Raw genomic sequence first — 19,742 nt, forward strand, 5'->3', positions numbered from 1 at the left:
CTGATCTTACACTTGTCGGCTCTCTTATGCCGCGACTCCAGTCCTGCAAAAAACAAAACATACGGGGGTAAGCAGAGACATTGACTACCATCCACACCCCCCTCCCCATCCAGTGAACTCACCTTGGATCGCACCTTCACCGCAGAGGGCTCCTCAACTACCACAGTGTGCAGTCATCCACAGGCCTGCAAGGGAAAGAAGGTCAGTTACAGACATTTCACATACCTCAGCCCCTATGGTACATGGACACTGGCCATAAACTGGAGACACTAACCAGCGTGGAACCACGCACAGCAGAGGGCATATACGAGGCGGTTGGGTGCGCCGCAGCAGGCCTGGGCCACCTGGACCTAGTGAAGGACCTGGGTAATACTGCAATACCGCCTAGAGCCCAGTGAAGTAACTGGGACAAGACACTAAGGACTAAAAGCATCCAGGGATCCAGCAGCTCCGAGGGATCTGGATCTTATCCTCAATCCAAATCACTCCCCTACGCTCTATCCATTGGGTGACTAAACCAACAGTGGACAGAGTCGGGAGGAGTATTTTGGGCAAACTGCAAGAACTACAGACCGGACCAGCAGTCACCGACAGACCAGACCAGGCACTCCTGCAGGGCCCCAGAGGTAAGCGTTACACCTTTTTGCAAAACCTGTCCTTCATTCAGTACATAATTCAAAACTCTGGTACTCCCTCCTCCAAATTACTACTGCTGTGGGAGTCTATCTAAGATGAGGAATATGTGGGAGGACACAATCCATTCGAAGAACAAGTTACTTACCAACTGTAACGTTCTTTCGACTGGATGTTCCTCCCACGTATTCCTCATCAACCCTCCCAACCTACCCCTCCGTACAGTTTTTACACTTTTTGCACTTGTACTTCCTTAAGAGCCTGACATCCTTCGATGCCTGATACAACTGATGCGACCATTAACACCGAAAACACAGAACTGAGATCAACGGCCGTGGCTCGAGCCCTTTATACGACGGATGACGTCAACACTCGACGGTGGCCCTAGAGGGACTAAGACTACGCGGCCTCGAGCACAGTGTCCTCTAGCAAAATTTTTTTCCAAAGAAAGAAGCAGCAAGCTGACAGATTATCTAAAATGAGGAATACGTTGGAGGAACATCCAGTCGAAAGAACTTTACAGTTGGTAAGTAACTTGTTCTACTTGAGAATGACACGAAGAAACAGAACTGAAGCCAACGGGCGCTGCGCGTGCTATACATGCCTTCGATAACATCATCCTCGAGACGGAGGCCCTCGAGTCGACTGCATCGACGCACAGCGCCCTCTGCCGAAATGTCTTTTTCCGAAGCAGCTGAAGCTGGATATTATATATCAAAGATGAGGAATACTTGCGAGGAACATCCAGTCGAAAGAACATTACCAGGGGTAAGTAACTTGTTCTTCTGATCAAATCTTGAAATTGGTCATATTATGTCCTTTTAATAATTGTAAAGATATAATGATATTGTAATAACTGTTTTTACCTTTTTACTAACTATAAGCATCTTGAACAACCATTACATTAAGTTATTTTGAACAATCCCATCTTTAGAAAACATACTAAAGAACTTTTGGTTTTGGTTATATATTTAACTTATAGTTCTGGCTTTTTGTAAAACTCCTTAAAGATTTCAAAAATCTCACCTCTTTAAAAAAAAAAGTAATTATTTGTTTTACTTTTAACTGACATTCTTGATATTTAAAACCTCTTAAATAACATTTTAGACATGCTAATTAGTAATCCCACTGTTCACAAACTCCCAAATACCTATTTGAGTTTTGTATCACACAACCAAAAGCTTTGAAAAACTCACGAATAACTTTAATGTATCTTCTAACAATACCTAAATGCATTTTTTTACTGAAAATCACATATTTTAACTTAACTATATTTATATCTTTAACTTATTAGCACACGTAAAGCTGAATGATTGCAACTTTTTTAAAAAGTCTCACTTTTTAAAACGTTTGACCAATCCACTTTTTAAAAATAATATCCTGAATAATCTTTACTTGAAATTCCCAGATGTTTAAAATCCCAATGAAAACCTTTTCCATTTTGGTGAACAATCAGTGTTAGAACCCAATGACCAAGTTAACATTTTCATTGACAAGTAAACCTGTTTAAAGATGTCATAGGCCCTCATTACGAGTCCGACGGTAGCCGTGCTGGTAAATCTGCCAGGCTGCTGCCGGTCCCGTAAATAGTTACCAACGTCTGGCTTGCCTAACACCAGGCTATTACAACCCCGGCTACCGGTAAGTCAGGCCCGGTTACTATGTTGTTCCTCATTCCCATATAGTCCCATAGGATTCTATGGGAGCGGGGACCACTGAAACACCAGCACCGTCATTTCAGTGAAAGTCTGTGGGCGGGTGCCGCTCCGCCTGCCAGGGCAAACCTGGCGGACGGGAAGGCAACCTGCCCGCAGACTCCTAGTTTGCCGGTCCGGAAACAACAGTGCCGGTAAACTTACTGACACCGTTGTTTCCGGATGGGCAACTTGAAATGAGGGCCAAATTCTTTTAACATTTGAACTAAAAAAAAAGAAAATTCAACTTGTTAATGTTTAACAACCTATCCTACATTTTTAATGCTGCTTAATAATGTTTTAACAACTGTTCATCTAAGAAACCCAATGTTTTATAAACTCTTTAAAACTTTCATAACTTTACAACTATTATTTCAAATATCTTCAAATTATTAACATGAGAAACACAATCTTTCAAATATCCAGACTCACACTCTCTCTGATTTGCTATTAACCCTTGGGGGATAGGTTTAATACTTGCCTGTCACACTTGCCTCTCCTTGATCTGATCCTATTTGTGTCCTCTAAATACAGATCGCATCCCAAAAACCCTTGAGATTCAGAAGCATGCAGTGGAGATCGAGGAGCAAGGAGTGAAGATGAAACTGACCGTGGTGGACACCCCAGGCTTTGGAGATGCTGTGGATAATACAGAATGGTAAGAAAGGGAAAGATAGGTGGTAAATATTTACTCTGGCTAATGGGGGACGTATGGTAAGTAGGCATGGCAGTGTGTCATACTATGGATCAAAATAGTTATGCCTATTACTTGTGCACAGGTTTTGATGTGTAACACCTATGGCCAGTGTGTGTGTGTGTGCTCACCCCTCTGTGTTCACTCCCTCTCTGATGCCTTCTGCAGCTGGAAGCCAGTACTGTACTATATTGATGAGCAATTCGAGCAGTACTTCCATGATGAAAGTGGCTTGAACCGCAAGAACATTCAGGATAACCGGGTGCACTGCTGCCTGTATGTCATCTCACCCTTCGGCCATGGGTAAGAATACACTTCCATCCCCTCTTTCTACCCCATTTCTAGTTCACAGATGGCTTAATGCCATAATGTATAAGTCAACCAATGTCTCCAATAGATGTAGTTATTTTTATCATCTCTATACCATGGCAGCTTTTAATTCTTTGAGGGTGCACAATCAATCTGTGAGGTAAGTATGGAGTCAGGTTTAATAGGAGACCGGGAAGAGATGTGTTTGAGATTGAATGTATGCCTTTCCAAAGTCCTGTGGTCTTGAAATCTTGAAATATGCACCAATGAATCCAGTGCTCATTGCTCATCATAAAAGGGACTTCTCCCCATTTGTCAATGCAGGCCCCATATGAGATTGTGGAAAAGTGGGCATCCCTTTTTGATCCACAATTGGCAGGAAAAACGCCTAAAGCGGGCTCATTGGCAATTGGCTAAATATGGTCACCCGGGGACGATTGTACGTTAAAATACCCATGACATCTCCTCCGGTCCAGAACCTACAGCTGTGCAGATAACCTTAATATTAAACTTAATGGTCTGTATTGCACCCACACTGAAGACCTTGCAGTACAGTGTGTAACAACGGTTATACGCTATGACCCATGTTTCTATGTAAAGCATTTGGCATTGAAATGCTTAAGAAATTAATACATTAATACAAATATGCACTTCATGCAACCCAATTGCACCTGTGAGCTCACCCAACTATTCAAACACCCCAGACATTTCACATATGTTTTTTCCCTGCCAGCTCCATAGTGCCTAGCACCCCCTGTACCTTGCACAATTTTATACACACTCTGCTTTGCCCAAACCCACCACACAGCCCTGTCCTCACCCGCCCCTTTCCCATCTTTCGGGCCTTCCCTCCTCCATGACCAACAGCTGTCATGATCTCTGTTTCCAAAAGGTCAGGGTTTTCCCAACTCCCTTGGAAGCAGATCCATAACCCAGGTTCCGAGTGCCAACCAGTCCCAATTGGGACCTTTTGGACCCAGTCCTGGCGCCAGTGGCACCAGGCTCATAAATATGCCCAGTCCCAGCGCTGGAAGCGCCGGGCTCATAATGCTTGGGTGGACTTACCTTCAGCAGACCATGCTGCTTACTTGCCTGCCAGTTGAGCCTCTGATCCTCTTCTGTTTGGAACTACTTTTCCTGTTGGGTGGGGCTGGAGCCACTCCCTAGATTCAGAACACTGGAACTCTTCTGGAAGGCAGGAACTCTTTTCTTACCAGGAACTCTTTTCTTACTTAGGCGTGGCTGTGGAAGGAGACACCTAAGCACTACAGGAGGCTATTTAAACCACACCCGGTGGATGAATCTTGCTTTGCGTTATTCTGCAACCTCTGCAGCAGAACGCTCATCGTGTCTTCTGCATCCGGTCCTGGGCCTAAGGAAAAAGGCTTACCATCCTGAATCCAGTCTTCAGCAACACCTATAAAGACAAGAAAGAACACGTTAGCATTCCGGCATCTGAAAGGCAAAGGCTTACCATCCTGAATCCAGTCTTCAGCAACACCTATAAAGACAAGAAAGAACAGGTTAGCATTCCGGCATCTGAAAGGCAAAGGCTTACCTACTCTTCGTGCGCTCCGGAGGTCTTCACACTGCATTCCGGCATCTGAAAGACAAAAGTTTACCAACTCTTCGCACGCTCCGGAGGCCTTCGGCGCTGCATCCCGCATCTGAAAGACAAAACAAGGTGCGTTTAAAGACATTGGGGAACTTTAATACTCACGTGCCATTACTCCTTTCCACATCTAATCCAGTGGGTATTCCGGCACCCTGCAGCCGCTCCGAACTCGTACCTGCAAAATAAAAAGACAGTTAGAGCGCATAGTGAAGCAGGCAACAAGCGCTTACTTACGTGCTTCCAGGCGCTTCTATTCATCACACGGGCTCCATCTTCAACTCACTTCAGCCCGTCATCCGCCATCGCCGGAACCCTGCAAAACAAGAGACATCATTACTAAAGACTTTAAAGACATTTGAATGACTCGAAACTTACCGTTCGTGCAGTAAACGACGGACAGCAGTCCTCTGAAGTCAAGAGGCCTGCGCTACCTATCCAGTGAAGAAACTGGTTACAGCACCCTGCCCCGAGGCAGATGGAGAGCTCGGCATTCACTTACCTAAGGTGAGAGCGTTAACCTTTGGGGGTCTACAGGAGAGGAGAAGAGGAAAGAGATAGGGACACCCCAATAACCCCAGTTCATTAACCCCATATTTTCTATCTGCAGACATCTTACTCTACACGTCAGGCATACAGTGCACAGAGGTCCAGCCCAAAGAGCCAACCGGGTGCTACACATCACCTTTGAAGATACGGTAGTCGCCCAGTCAAGAACGGCGCCTCTGCGAGAATCAGATGAGCGTTACAGAACGCAAAGCCTACCGCAAAACTCTCGCCCAGGCGCTATGGAAACCTCGGATACTGACCCCCTAGCCTGGTTACTTGGGGAACTAAGGGCAGAAGTGCATGCAGCTCGTCAGGAAACGAATTCTCTAAGAAGGGAACTAATTATTTCCAAGGAGAGAACAGACAATCTTGCTAGACAAGTGCTACAGTCACAAGCCGGACAGACCCCGTTACCCGCATCAGGGGCAAATCTTCCTTCAACATCCTCTATGAATCCAGTGCAGATCAACCTACCTGGGAATGTACCTCTGGCTCCGCCCGAACGATTTTCTGGTGACCCAAAGAGGTTTGCAGTATTTATCAATCAGTGCCGGTTGCACTTCTTATGCCGGCCAGCAGCCTTTCCAACTGATCAAGCAAAAGTAGCTTTTGTACTTTCGTACCTTAGTGGCAATGCGGCAGACTGGTCGATCCCTCTAGTTAATCAAGATGATCCGGTTCTCCATGATTTTCAAGCCTTTCAGCTTAATATGGAAAAACTGTTCGCAAGACATTCACAGGGGCAGGCCTTGGACAATGAGCTTCTTTCGTTGCGACAGGGTAATCAAGACCTTTTGGCTTATATTGCATCTTTCAATAGACTAATAGTGGAAACTCAATGGCCTGAGGACAAAAGGATTACGCTGTTTTATAGAGGTCTACGTGCCCAAGTAGTGAATCCCCCACAAGACTGTTCGGATTATATAGACTTGGTCGTTCAAATAGATCACAGGCTGCAGAACAGGAAGGCCGATCGTTCCAAGTTTGATGCTCGAGTATTTTCCAAACCGCCAACTCCTTCCAAAGGAGTAGACTCCGGGAAACCCATGCAAATAGGGGGTCTGAAAGGTCCTCTAACACAAAGGGAGCGGGAAAGGAGGAAACAGTTGCAATTATGCCTATATTGCGGAAACTCAGGGCACTTTCTTCGAGACTGTCCGGTGAAACCTGCCAAGAAGGCAGTAGGAGCTGCAGTTACCAAAGTTACAAACTCTGAGCAGGGAAACGACCTCGCCCGACAAGAATAGAGGTCCTCTTGCCGAGCGTGAAAACCAGTTCCGTGACCTCGCATTTCGTGATACCAATGGTCCTCATTAGCCCTGATAATCCGGATCGATTACATGCAATTGAAGCTTACGTCGACAGCGGTGCCATCGGCAACTATGTGGATCATGAAATGGTTTTGAGGATGAATCTAACTCTTTGTCCCAAGGCTGTAAAGGACGTCATTACTACGGTGGATGGTACGGAGATAGCCTCTGGGCCAGTAACGCATACCACTCAAGAGGTGACGCTAGTAAGTCAAGATGGACACCATGAGAAGATCGTGTTCGATGTGATCAAGGCCCCTCAGTTTCAGATTATTCTAGGAATACCTTGGTTAGAGAAACACAATCCTCTGATCGATTGGCGAGCAAGAACGGTCCAGTTTCCAGAATGTGTCTCTACTTGTCACCCTCCACCTGGTGTTGCACTGGCCGCAATTTCTTCAGAGACTCCCCAGTTACCTCCCGAATACCTAGAATACCAAGATGTTTTCCGGAAGGATCAGGCTAACTCTCTACCTCCTCATAGGTCTTATGACTGCCAGATAGACCTGATACCTGGATCTACTCCTCCTTTTAGTAGAATTTATGCCCTCACCGAGCCTGAGAACCTTCACCTTCGACAATACCTGGATCAATACCTGGCAAATGGGTTTATTCGTCCTTCCAAGTCCCCTGCTTCTTCAGCTTTGTTCTTCGTTCCAAAAAAGGAAGGAGACCTTAGAACTTGTATCGATTATCGCTCCCTGAACCAGATCACCGTTAAGAATAGATATCCGTTACCTTTGATCCCTGAACTCCTGGACCAAGTCAGAAAAGCATGCATATATACAAAGCTGGATCTTAGAGGAGCTTACCACTTGGTACGAGTAAAAGAGGGCGATGAATGGAAGACAGCCTTCCGCACCAAGTATGGGCTATTTGAATATCAGGTCATGCCCTTCGGACTTTGCAATGCCCCGGCCGCCTTTCAATATTTTATGAACGATGTCCTCAGAGAGCTCATAGATGTATGTGTTGTTGTTTACATTGACGACATCCTCGTTTATTCTTCATCGGAATCTGAACATCGGAAACACGTGAAAATGGTCCTCGAAAGATTGCGTCAACACAAACTTTTCGCTAAGTTGGAAAAATGTGTTTTCAACGTGACTGAAGTTGAATTCTTGGAATTCATATTATCACCTGGCGGAGTGCGTATGGATTCAAAGAAGGTCGATGCAGTTCTCAAATGGCCATCACCATCCTCCGTAAAAGGTGTGCAAAGCATGTTAGGCTTCGCTAACTTTTACCGCAGGTTTATCCCCGAATTCTCTCGAATAGTCCAGCCCATCACTGCCTTGTTAAAGAAAAACAAACGTTTTGAATGGTCTACCGAGGCAGAACAAGCTTTCCAGGATTTGAAGACTAAATTTATCTCTGCACCAATCTTAAAACACCCTCGCCCCGAACTCCCCTACATCGTGGAAACTGATGCTTCAAGCCTTGCCATTGGGGCAGTTCTATCACAAAAGGACCCGGTAACCAATCAGTTGCATCCCGTGGCATTTTGGTCCCGCAAATTCTCGCCTCCTGAAATCAATTACACGATTACTGACAAGGAACTTCTGGCTATCAAGTCTGCCTTTAAGGCTTGGCGGCATTATCTGCTGGGGGCCCGACACACCGTTACTGTGATTACGGATCACCGAAACCTGCAATATTTGAAGACCGCAAAAGCCCATTCCTCTAGACAACTCCGTTGGGCATTATTCTTTGCCGAGTTTGACTTCATAATTACCTATCGACCTGGTACAAAGAACGGTAAAGCCGATGCCCTTTCTCGGATGGGAGTGGAAGAACACTTGGTCAACCCTAAACCTGTACCAATCATTCCCCAACAAAGAATTCTGGGTGTAATCGCCACAGAATCCATAGAGGAAGTTAAGGATAAAGCCAGGCAACTTGTAACTCCAGCAGACCTACAGAATTGGCATCTGCAGGGAAAGGACTTTGCAGTAAAGGACAACTTATTGTATTTCCAAGAACGATTATACCTACCCAGCACAGATTTACAGAAAAAAGTAATCTCTTGTTATCGCGACTCTTTAATGGAAGGTCATCCCGGTATAGCCAAGACCTCAGAAAAGATCAAGCGCTACTTCTGGTGGCCGTCTTGGAAAAAAGATATCAGAGACTTTATAATGTCCTGTGGAGTATGCGCCCAAAACAAGAGTCAAAAGGAAAGACCAGCAGGCCTCTTACGCCCTATTGACATCCCACCTCGCCCTTGGCATACGCTTTCTATGGACTTCATCACCGATCTACCTCCATGCTCCGGATACAATACGATTCTAGTAATCGTGGACTTATTCTCCAAGATGGCGCATTTCATTCCGCTCAAAGGCTTGCCAACAGCAGCAACTCTGGCCCGAGAATTTCTCGAAAACATCATCCGACTGCACGGTTTTCCTTTGGTTCTAATTTCGGATCGAGGTAGTCAATTTATTTCTCATTTTTGGCGAAGTTGCTGTCGGTCGGCTCAAATTGATGTGAGACTATCGACCAGTCACCACCCTCAGACCGACGGACAAACCGAGAGGACCAATCAAACTCTGGAACAGTATTTACGCTGCATGCTGCAACAAACTGAAAAAGCTTGGAAAGATATCCTTTGGATAGCCGAGTATGCCTACAATAACTCTGTCCATTCGGGAACTGGGAAAACCCCGTTTTTTCTTTTGTACGGCAGTCACCCTCGAACCTCGGAGTTGGATCCCCTCCAAGATCTTGAAACACCAGCAGTAGACTACCTGCATTCTACAATCACCCAAGCCTTTAAGGAAGCTGTTTCTCACCTTCAAAGGGCTAAAGAACAATACAAGAAAGGAGCAGATCAACATCGGAAGGAAGCCCCTCACTATCAAGCAGGGGATCAAGTCTGGTTATCCACCAAATATCTATCTCTAAAAGGGCCACGCACATTCAACCCAAGATACCTTGGTCCCTATTCCATCACTACCATAGTAAACCCAGTAGCGGTCAAGTTGGACTTGCCCCCGCACATGAAGATACATCCGGTCTTCCACGTCTCTCTATTAAAACCCGTGCAACCTCAAACCCGACTAACCAAATCTCCAAAACCTGTCCTAGTGGATGGAGAACTCGAGTTTGAAGTCAAAAGCATTCTGGACTCCAAGATCTCCAAATCTAAACTATTCTACCTAATTGACTGGAAAGGCTACGGCCCCCAAGAGAGATCCTGGGAACCTGCTGAATATGTCCACGCTCCTCGCCTAATCAAAAGATTTCACCGAACATTTCCTGACAAGCCAAAACCCCCGGAGAAGCCCGGTTTGGGAGGGGCCTTGAGGGGGGGTACTGTCATGATCTCTGCTTCCAAAAGGTCAGGGTTTTCCCAACTCCCTTGGAAGCAGATCCATAACCCAGGTTCCGAGTGCCAACCAGTCCCAATTGGGACCTTTTGGACCCAGTCCTGGTGCCAGTGGCACCAGGCTCATAAATATGCCCAGTCCCAGCGCTGGAAGCGCCGGGCTCATAATGCTTGGGTGGACTTACCTTCAGCAGACCATGCTGCTTACTTGCCTGCCAGTTGAGCCTCTGATCCTCTTCTGTTTGGAACTACTTTTCCTGTTGGGTGGGGCTGGAGCCACTCCCTAGATTCAGAACACTGGAACTCTTCTGGAAGGCAGGAACTCTTTTCTTACCAGGAACTCTTTTCTTACTTAGGCGTGGCTGTGGAAGGAGACACCTAAGCACTACAGGAGGCTATTTAAACCACACCCGGTGGATGAATCTTGCTTTGCGTTATTCTGCAACCTCTGCAGCAGAACGCTCATCGTGTCTTCTGCATCCGGTCCTGGGCCTAAGGAAAAAGGCTTACCATCCTGAATCCAGTCTTCAGCAACACCTATAAAGACAAGAAAGAACAGGTTAGCATTCCGGCATCTGAAAGGCAAAGGCTTACCATCCTGAATCCAGTCTTCAGCAACACCTATAAAGACAAGAAAGAACAGGTTAGCATTCCGGCATCTGAAAGGCAAAGGCTTACCTACTCTTCGTGCGCTCCAGAGGTCTTCACACTGCATTCCGGCATCTGAAAGACAAAAGTTTACCAACTCTTCGCACGCTCCGGAGGCCTTCGGCGCTGCATCCCGCATCTGAAAGACAAAACAAGGTGCGTTTAAAGACATTGGGGAACTTTAATACTCACGTGCCATTACTCCTTTCCACATCTAATCCAGTGGGTATTCCGGCACCCTGCAGCCGCTCCGAACTCGTACCTGCAAAATAAAAAGACAGTTAGAGCGCATAGTGAAGCAGGCAACAAGCGCTTACTTACGTGCTTCCAGGCGCTTCTATTCATCACACGGGCTCCATCTTCAACTCACTTCAGCCCGTCATCCGCCATCGCCGGAACCCTGCAAAACAAGAGACATCATTACTAAAGACTTTAAAGACATTTGAATGACTCGAAACTTACCGTTCGTGCAGTAAACGACGGACAGCAGTCCTCTGAAGTCAAGAGGCCTGCGCTACCTATCCAGTGAAGAAACTGGTTACAGCACCCTGCCCCGAGGCAGATGGAGAGCTCGGCATTCACCTACCTAAGGTGAGAGCGTTAACCTTTGGGGGTCTACAGGAGAGGAGAAGAGGAAAGAGATAGGGACACCCCAATAACCCCAGTTCATTAACCCCATATTTTCTATCTGCAGACATCTTACTCTACACGTCAGGCATACAGTGCACAGAGGTCCAGCCCAAAGAGCCAACCGGGTGCTACACATCACCTTTGAAGATACGGTAGTCGCCCAGTCAAGACCGGCGCCTCTGCGAGAATCAGGTGAGCGTTACAACAGCCCCCTGATCGGAGGCTGGAAAGGCTCACATGACCAAACATTGACACCTGAGCATCCAAACCGGAGTGCTCTATTAGCATTTCTTTGCCAGCGCCATGAGAGACCAGGTGAGTGCCTAACCCCCCCATATGCTGTGCCATTTTCTACACATCCCGCATGGCCCAAATCCACCACACGGCCCTTTCCTCGCCTGTCCCCTGCACGTCCCACTCCCATCCCTTCAGCCTTCCCTCCTCCATCCCCACCAACCCCCTGATTGGAGGCTTAAAAGGCTCCCATAACCAAACACGGAAAACTGAGACTCCCAGGGCAGCCTTGCCCGGGTAGCCAGCAAAGGGCAGAGCCTAAGTGTTCCTTTCTGTTTGTCTGTTCGAGTGGAGTCCAAGCCCTGCAACGCACCATGACCCGTAGCTACAGCTACTTCAAGATAAGGGACACCAGCCATCACTACAATACTCTATTAATGTGATTTGTTGCAAATGTGTTACTTTTTACCAGCAAACTAGTTTGCCACACTGCTAGCCTGCCACACTGATGGTTTATTACTGTCAATTCTGGCCTCTGTGATTTTCTACCAAGTAATATTTTACCAATGTAATCTGCAAGTGTGATGGTTAGCCATTGTGATATTCCACCATTCTGATATTTTGCCAACAGGTTCGTTTGTGACCCTGACAGCCTGCCACGGTGAATGCATGCCACAGTGATAGTCTGTCAAATTTGTAAATTTTGACCTCCAGTGGTTTCTACCACTGTAATACTTTCCTGGTGTAATAATCGGCAAACGTAATGTTTAGCCATTGTGATATTCTGCATTTGTGATATCTTGCCAATAGATTGGTTTGCTACACTGATGGCCTGCCAAGCTGTTTTTAGCCCAGTAAATTCTGCCCAGCACGAGTTTCTACCACTGTAATATTTTCCCAGTGTAATAATCTGCAAACGTGATGTTTAGCAATTGTGATATTCTGCATTTGTGATATCCTGCGAGCAGGTTAGTTTGCGAAACTGATAGCTTGTCACACTGATGGCCTCCCACTCTGATGGCCTACCTCTCTGAAGCGTGCCAATCTGATAGTCTGCCACGCTGATAGTTTAGCACAGTAAATTATTGCCTCCCTGAGTGTCTACCACTGTAATACTTTGCCAATTTAATAATTACCATAATTGTAATATAACAGTTTGAAGGGGCAAGGTGAACAGTAATGTAATTGGGGATGCCTTGCCATGGCATGGTTAGACATTCAAGTTGGAGGATATTTACCAGCAGACTTGTTTCACATTGTCTTAGCCTGCATGCACTGGTGGTGATTCCTTTGTGACCTGCTGCCAAGGCGGCATGACAAAGGCTGAGTACCTTTTTCTGTGAGTGTTATGTAGGAATATAGAAGTGCCAGCCTCTAAAGAGATAATCTTTGCTTCTTTATAAGACTTAAGGAGTATGTTGCTGTAACCTTATAAGGACCTCATAACTGGACATCTCCTTGTGAACCTTCTGCAGAAAGAGGATTGCTGTACACTTACTATTTCATCAGCACCATCCGTAAATAGGTGACACTTTGCTCATTGACAGCAGCAGATTTACAAATATCAGACTTGCACCCTAAGTTCCACCATTCCATTTTGCTACATCTAAGAGTATTTCCAAGTTGGACGACAAAACGTGCACGCATAACGTAATGATAACACCACGCTGAGCGTAAGAATATTAGCAACCTATAACTTTTTTTGAATCAGCATAGATTTCAGGTAGCAACCATATTTTTCAATGTAAACATACACTAAATACCAGTCATTCACTTTTTAACCAAACGAGTCATGTATGAAAACGAGATAAAAAACATCATCAAAGATGGCCGACAATCACGGATGCATGACACCATGACGTCAACACCTTTAGCGTGAAACGCATGACGTCATCGCGCCGACGCTGGACGCTAATACACACAATATAAAGCAGCCATTTCTTCTATAGTATCATGGCAATCGAACCATCGAAACAGATAGAGCTACGATACCAGAACCTTAGGTAAGACCGCTTTCTTAAATAGAAGTTCCTTTAGAAATTCGACTTTACTAACCATTATTGGCTGCCATATCACCCCCAATTTACTTGTCTCATACCAATTATTGTTTCTATCTGAATACCAACTTGCCCTATACTATCTTGTTTAAACTTGAGATATACATATGCCTATTCATTGGACAGTCTAGACCATAACAAGCTATAGACATATTTTTAAACATCAGTTGTTCTCTGCAACCCTAGGAACACAACGCTTATACCACTAGCAATTAAATTAAGGAAACCAACAGTTCAACCTGTAATAGAGATTGTGCAAATTAATACATTACCACTATTTCATCTTTTCAGGGAAACCAACACAGCCAAAAATCTCTCAAACGAGAAGCTAATTGGAATCAATGGTACATATCTTTGAATCAAAGGAGCATATTTACAATAACTGGAGCAACTTACCTTATTAAGACTTACTTACCCTTTTGGAACAATTCTCCTTACTGAGACCAAATCACTTCCTGAAGAACCACTCAGAACCTTGAGTGGGGAAACACGTGTCGGAGGACCATTAAGGACCTTTACAACAATCAGGAGCATTATCCTCAAGACCGTTAAGGACCCTTTTAACAATCAGGAGCATTGTCCTCAACTAACTAAGGAAATCAACCAACTGAAATGAGGACCACACAGCAATCAGGAGCATTTAAATATATACCTTTCCCTGTGGGTCTCAGACCATACAACCCAGGGCAACATTAAACGCATGAACCAATTGAACATTGAGTGTCAATTTGACAAGCTCATGAAAGCCTCATCATGATTTTTTTTCTGTAATAGTGAATCTAACTATTCCGTTCTCAGTTCTCCATCATTTTCTTCAATGGTAAAGTTTTTTCTTTCTACTTTTTTCTATGATATGCATTAATAAATTTGATTTATTCTAACAATTCAAATTGAATCAATCACTTGATTTCACAGAGAAGCGCGACTTAGGGACTTCTAAGTTTTAGAAAGAGGATTGCAGAGAGGAGCAAGGCCTTGCCTTGTAAAACCTTTTCATGGTGATATGAGACCTCAGTGTTTACACAATGTTTGCGAGACGGGGCATCGACTATAGTATACATAGTCCCTGGTTTATAGGTGAGGAGGAAATCGAATTGAGAAAGCAAATAAACCCATCTGGCTTGTCTGCTGTTTTTGCACTCCATCGGTTGCACTAACTGCAGAAGTCGCCTGTTAGGCAGAATCCTGTGCAGTGCCCTTAGGGACCACTACACACAATTAAGACTACAGGTGGCATTACAAGTTTACCTTTGGTACAAGCCTGTACTACTAAGTTATAGTGGTAGCAATAGCAGAGCGGCCAGGCTTATCTCAAGAGTATATGAGCAGTAGCAGAGATTACACAAAGGGACCACAATTACTGTGACTCAAGCAAACACTGACTCAAGGTTTCAGGTAAAAATATAGGTACATTTATTTTTAAACCATCATTTATAAACACAACACCTCTATTAAACTTTAAACAAAACCACACGTTAAATATACTACAACTAACCAATTTACTTTGTACATAATGTCTCAAGGTAAGTACCCTGTGTTTGGATGAACCGGTGTTATGAACAAAACACAATACCGCAGATACGGTTGCGATTTCTTTTTGACAGTTCGGTCTACTCAATAAACGCGTATCCGTGACATGAAATGCTACCGGGGCAAAAGCACACTTAGCACCTGAGATACCCAGAGGGAGTTGGAGGCAAAAATCACAGGCAATATTTAGGTTAGGCAGACAGTATTGAGAAACACTCAGAAACAGGAGTTCAAAAGTCAAAGGGTCGGAGCCGGGTTTAAGTGACACCTGAGACCTGTGCCGAAGATCACACCGTTAGACAGTTCATGATTCAGCGTAGCCCAAAAGTACTTGGATATTGTCAATGTTCAGAAGCAAAAGTTATAAGAAGGAGGGAAAACAAGGACGAGCCTTGATGATGAAGAAAAGGGGATCACCCAGATCCCTCGAGTAGAGCACAGTACCTTATTCCAACGATGCAGCTGGTGCCCTGGCAGTTGTTCGTGTTGGTTTCCCGCAGACCCACGATTCCTGGAGCTTCGTTGTGAAGGAGCACCTCTGAAGGGGGTCTGCACCAGACAGGGATGAAGCCGGCAGCAGCGACAACGAAAAAGGTGTGCTTTTTAAGAACAGGAGAGGCTCAGCAGGTGGCTATCCGGACCACTACAGCAGTGTGCAGCGATTTCGACCACGGCGGAGATATCTGGCTGAAGAAGATGAGCTGGTTATCCCCACCAGGCTCAAGGGAAGAAGACTCTGGACTGGATCTCCTCTTAGTCGTTGAAGGGAAGATAGCTCAGGACTGCAGCAGGGTTTCACCGGGACGGGGTAGTTGCAGCAGCCGTCGTTCTCTCCGCTTCTCTTCGGTTCCTTGTAGTTCCAGAGGCGACTCTGACTTCTAGCCCGAGAGACCTGCCTTTTATGCGCAAAACCCCCATTCACACAGCCTGGCTGTCAATCACGCAGCAGGGGTTTGTCCAACCGGGCCAACCACCTCAGCCAATCATGGCAAAGTGTGACTTGGGTTTCCTAGGATACCCTGTGCAGGGGGTGACTACACCCCATCCCCACATTCAGTCTACCTAGACACCCAGGCGCCAAGAGGAGGGCTTCTCTGCAGAAGCCCGCCAAAAGACGGTGAACAAAGAAGGCGAACCTAGTTTTCCGTGCAAAGTAAAACACAAGAAGGACTGTACCAAAAAGAAATGGCGAATAAACCCAACCGGAGCCAAAAGAAAGACGATTTGGTCAAGCGGGTTTATGTTCAAGGCTAATATAATAGCCAAGAACAAACAGTACCACGTTTATCTAATATAATCACGGTAGAAAAGTTAGGGTAGATACCACTGCCACCAGCCAAGTCTAAATGTTAAAAGAGCGAAACAATGCTCAGGGAGGTACAGACAGAAAAGGAGTACAGATTAGACCTTTCCAGTACTCCATGTAAAATGGGGTGTACTGGGTCTGTGGTCAAAATGACTATGTAAAGTAAATGGCAACTTTACCTTTCTCTGGGGGACAGTAGTCAGCCCCAGCAAAATGGAGTCAGAGGGAAGTCTTAAAGACAACCCTGGGTTACTACACTAAAGGTGCTGTGTAACCCGTACAAGAACAGGGGCACCTGGAGTGGTGTGCTCCAGTGCCCAAGATCACACAATGAGTAAAAACACATAGGCCAAAACACATGTAAGAGTGGAAAAAGGATGGACACTCTTACCAGGTGGAAAAAATAAACTCCAGAAATCCAGCAAAGCTGCTGGGGGACTCACTAGGTGAGGGAAATTAGCCCTAGAAGGAGAATCCTCCCTAACATCGCCAACCACGCTTTTATTTTTTTATTAGCTAGAGGTCCTGAGTAATACCTTTCACTGTTATTGAGTGTTCATGAGTTCATGAGAGAGAGCCATCTCAGTGCTCTAAGTTGTCTTCCTGGAGTTGCGTAAAGACTGCTCCAATGATGAAATCAGAGGCATCGGTTTCGGCTATAAAGAGTGCAGCGGTATTAGGCTGGCAAAGAACAAGTGCATATGTAAACGCTGTCTTCAAAGCCTGGAGCGCATCTTTAGCTGCTGATAACCGTTGACATTTGTGCATTTTCTTTAACAGATTAGTAATTGGCAACACCAACCTAGAGAAGTGTGGAATTAATTTTCGCCAAAAGTTAGCCATTCTGAGGAAATGTTGTATATCTTTTTTTGATGTAGGGTACGGCCAGTCTAAAATGGCAGATGCTTTCCTTGGATCCATTGTTATCCTGGATTTGGACAAAATTTACACCAGATAGCGTATGGATGGTAAATTGAATGCCCACTTCTCAGGTTTGGCCAGCAATTGGTGGTGTCATGTTTATGGACATGCTGAGTATGTTCTTCGGGTGATCAAGAAAAAGATGCGTATATTGGCTAAGTAAACGAGGATCGATTGATAGGTAAGATTTGAAAAAACCATGATTCATTATAGTAGTGATGGTGGGTTGGTAAATCCGAAAGTCATAATTCTATATTTGTAGTGACCAAATATTTTTCTGAAAGCGTTCTTTCACTTCAAGACTTCCTTTTCAGGTATGGACAGCACTTACATTCAACCAAAGGGTACTGCAAAATTGGGCAAATATCGATTGAACAATCTTAAGGCTGTTTCTTTTCTTGATCTTATCTTCAGCAAAGACATCCCAAAAAATAGATACTTTGGGGTTTTATGTGAGACATGGTAAAGAGATCTCATAGTATTAGTTGTATCCTTGGATTGGCATGAATCTTGTAGCAAAGAGGAATTGTCAGGGATAAAATGTTTGACGCAATATTCGGACGCCAAGAACAAAGGAACCATACCAAGCAACGAGCCAGGAGGTTCAGGACCCCCTCCCCACTGCTGGAGCAGTGCTGACTGAAGCCCAGGTTAGGCGAGGACGAAGCCCGCAATTCTGCAGACCCCCGCAGGCCGCTGCGCACCTTGCCGCCACAATCACATTTTAAATATGATCTGAATCCATATTTCCTACGGAGCTACCCCGTGCACCCTGAAATGCAGCCCCTACAATTGCCAATGTTCCTCACAGCATTGTTTCTCAGCCACCATTAGCTTCGAGGAGGCTGTGCTATTCCCAAGATGGCCGCCCGTTTCTCGTCGACCATCACTATGCTCTGCTTCAGCCCCATACCACAGCTGCAGGCCTGACTTGATTGGCTCTGCACACTGCCTTAACCCAATCACTCTCGCCAGCAGGCGAACGCCGGCACGCCCCAAAGGCCGACCTCAAGGCTTCCTGTCTGGAGCCTGTCCTCATACCAAGCAACGAGCCAGGAGGTTCAGGACCCCCTCCCCACTACTGGAGCAGTGCTGACTGCAGCCCAGGTGAGGCGAGGACGAAGCCCACAATTCTGCAGACCCCCGCAGGCCGCTGCGCACCTTGCCGCCACAATCACATTTTAAATATGATCTGAATACATATTGCCTACGGAGCTACCCCGTGCGCCCTGAAATGCAGCCCCTACAATTGCCACCGTTCCTCACAGCATTGTTTCTCAGCCACCATTAGCCTCGAGGAGGCTGTGCTATTTCTAAGATGGCCGCCCGTTTCTCGTCGACCATCACTATGCTCTGCTTCAGCCCCATACCACAGCTGCAGGCCTGACTTGATTGGCTCTGCACACTGCCTTAACCCAATCACTCTCGCCGGCAGGCGAACGCCGGCACACCCCTAAGGCCGACCTCAAGGCTTCCTGTCTGGAGCCTGTCCTCATACCAAGCAACGAGCCAGGAGGCTCAGGACCCCCTCCCCACTGCTGGAGCAGTGCTGACTGCAGCCCACGTGAGGCGAGGACGAAGCCCGCAATTCTGCAGACCCCCGCAGGCCGCTGCGCACCTTGCCGCCACGATCACATTTTAAATATGATCTGAATCCATATTTCCTACGGAGCTACCCTGTGCGCCCTGAAATGCAGCCCCTACAATTGCCACCGTTCCTCACAGCATTGTTTCTCAGCCACCCTTAGCCTCGAGGAGGCTGTGCTATTTCCAAGATGGCTGCCCGTTTCTCGTCGACCATCACTATGCTCTGCTTCAGCCCCATACCACAGCTGCAGGCCTGACTTGATTGGCTCTGCACACTGCCTTAACCCAATCACTCTCACCGGCAGGCGAACGCCGGCACGCCCCTAAGGCCGACCTCAAGGCTTCCTGTCTGGAGCCTGTCCTCATACCAAGCAACGAGCCAGGAGGCTCAGGACCCCCTCCCCACTGCTGGAGCAGTGCTGACTGCAGCCCAGGTGAGGCGAGGACAAAGCCTGCAATTCTGCAGACCCCCGCAGGCCGCTGCGCACTTTGCCGCCACGATCACATTTTAAATATGATCTGAATCCATATTTCCTACGGAGTTACCCCGTGCGCCCTGAAATGCAGCCCCTACAATTGCCACCGTTCCTCACAGAATTGTTTCTCAGCCACCATTAGCCTCGAGGAGGCTGTGCTATTTCCAAGATAGCCGCCCGTTTCTCGTCGACCATCACTATGCTCTGCTTCAGCCCCATACCAC

At 46.2% G+C, this 19,742-nt stretch overlaps 1 protein-coding gene across 2 annotated transcripts in view; it reads left to right on the forward strand.

Annotated features, from left to right (window-relative positions):
• LOC138580798 (septin-4-like) overlaps window positions 1–19,742 on the forward strand; it is a 1,149,755-nt gene that overhangs the window by 868,475 nt on the left and 261,538 nt on the right. For both annotated transcript variants that reach the window (XM_069651643.1, XM_069651644.1), the window contains 2 exons: window positions 2,862–2,985; window positions 3,190–3,324. In XM_069651643.1, the coding sequence (XP_069507744.1) occupies window positions 2,862–2,985; window positions 3,190–3,324 (259 nt within the window). The remainder of the gene's footprint in view (window positions 1–2,861; window positions 2,986–3,189; window positions 3,325–19,742) is intronic.

This window comes from Ambystoma mexicanum, chromosome 3p (assembly GCF_040938575.1).
Source record: "Ambystoma mexicanum isolate Mex_15411 chromosome 3p, UKY_AmexF1_1, whole genome shotgun sequence".
NCBI lineage: Eukaryota > Metazoa > Chordata > Amphibia > Caudata > Ambystomatidae > Ambystoma > Ambystoma mexicanum.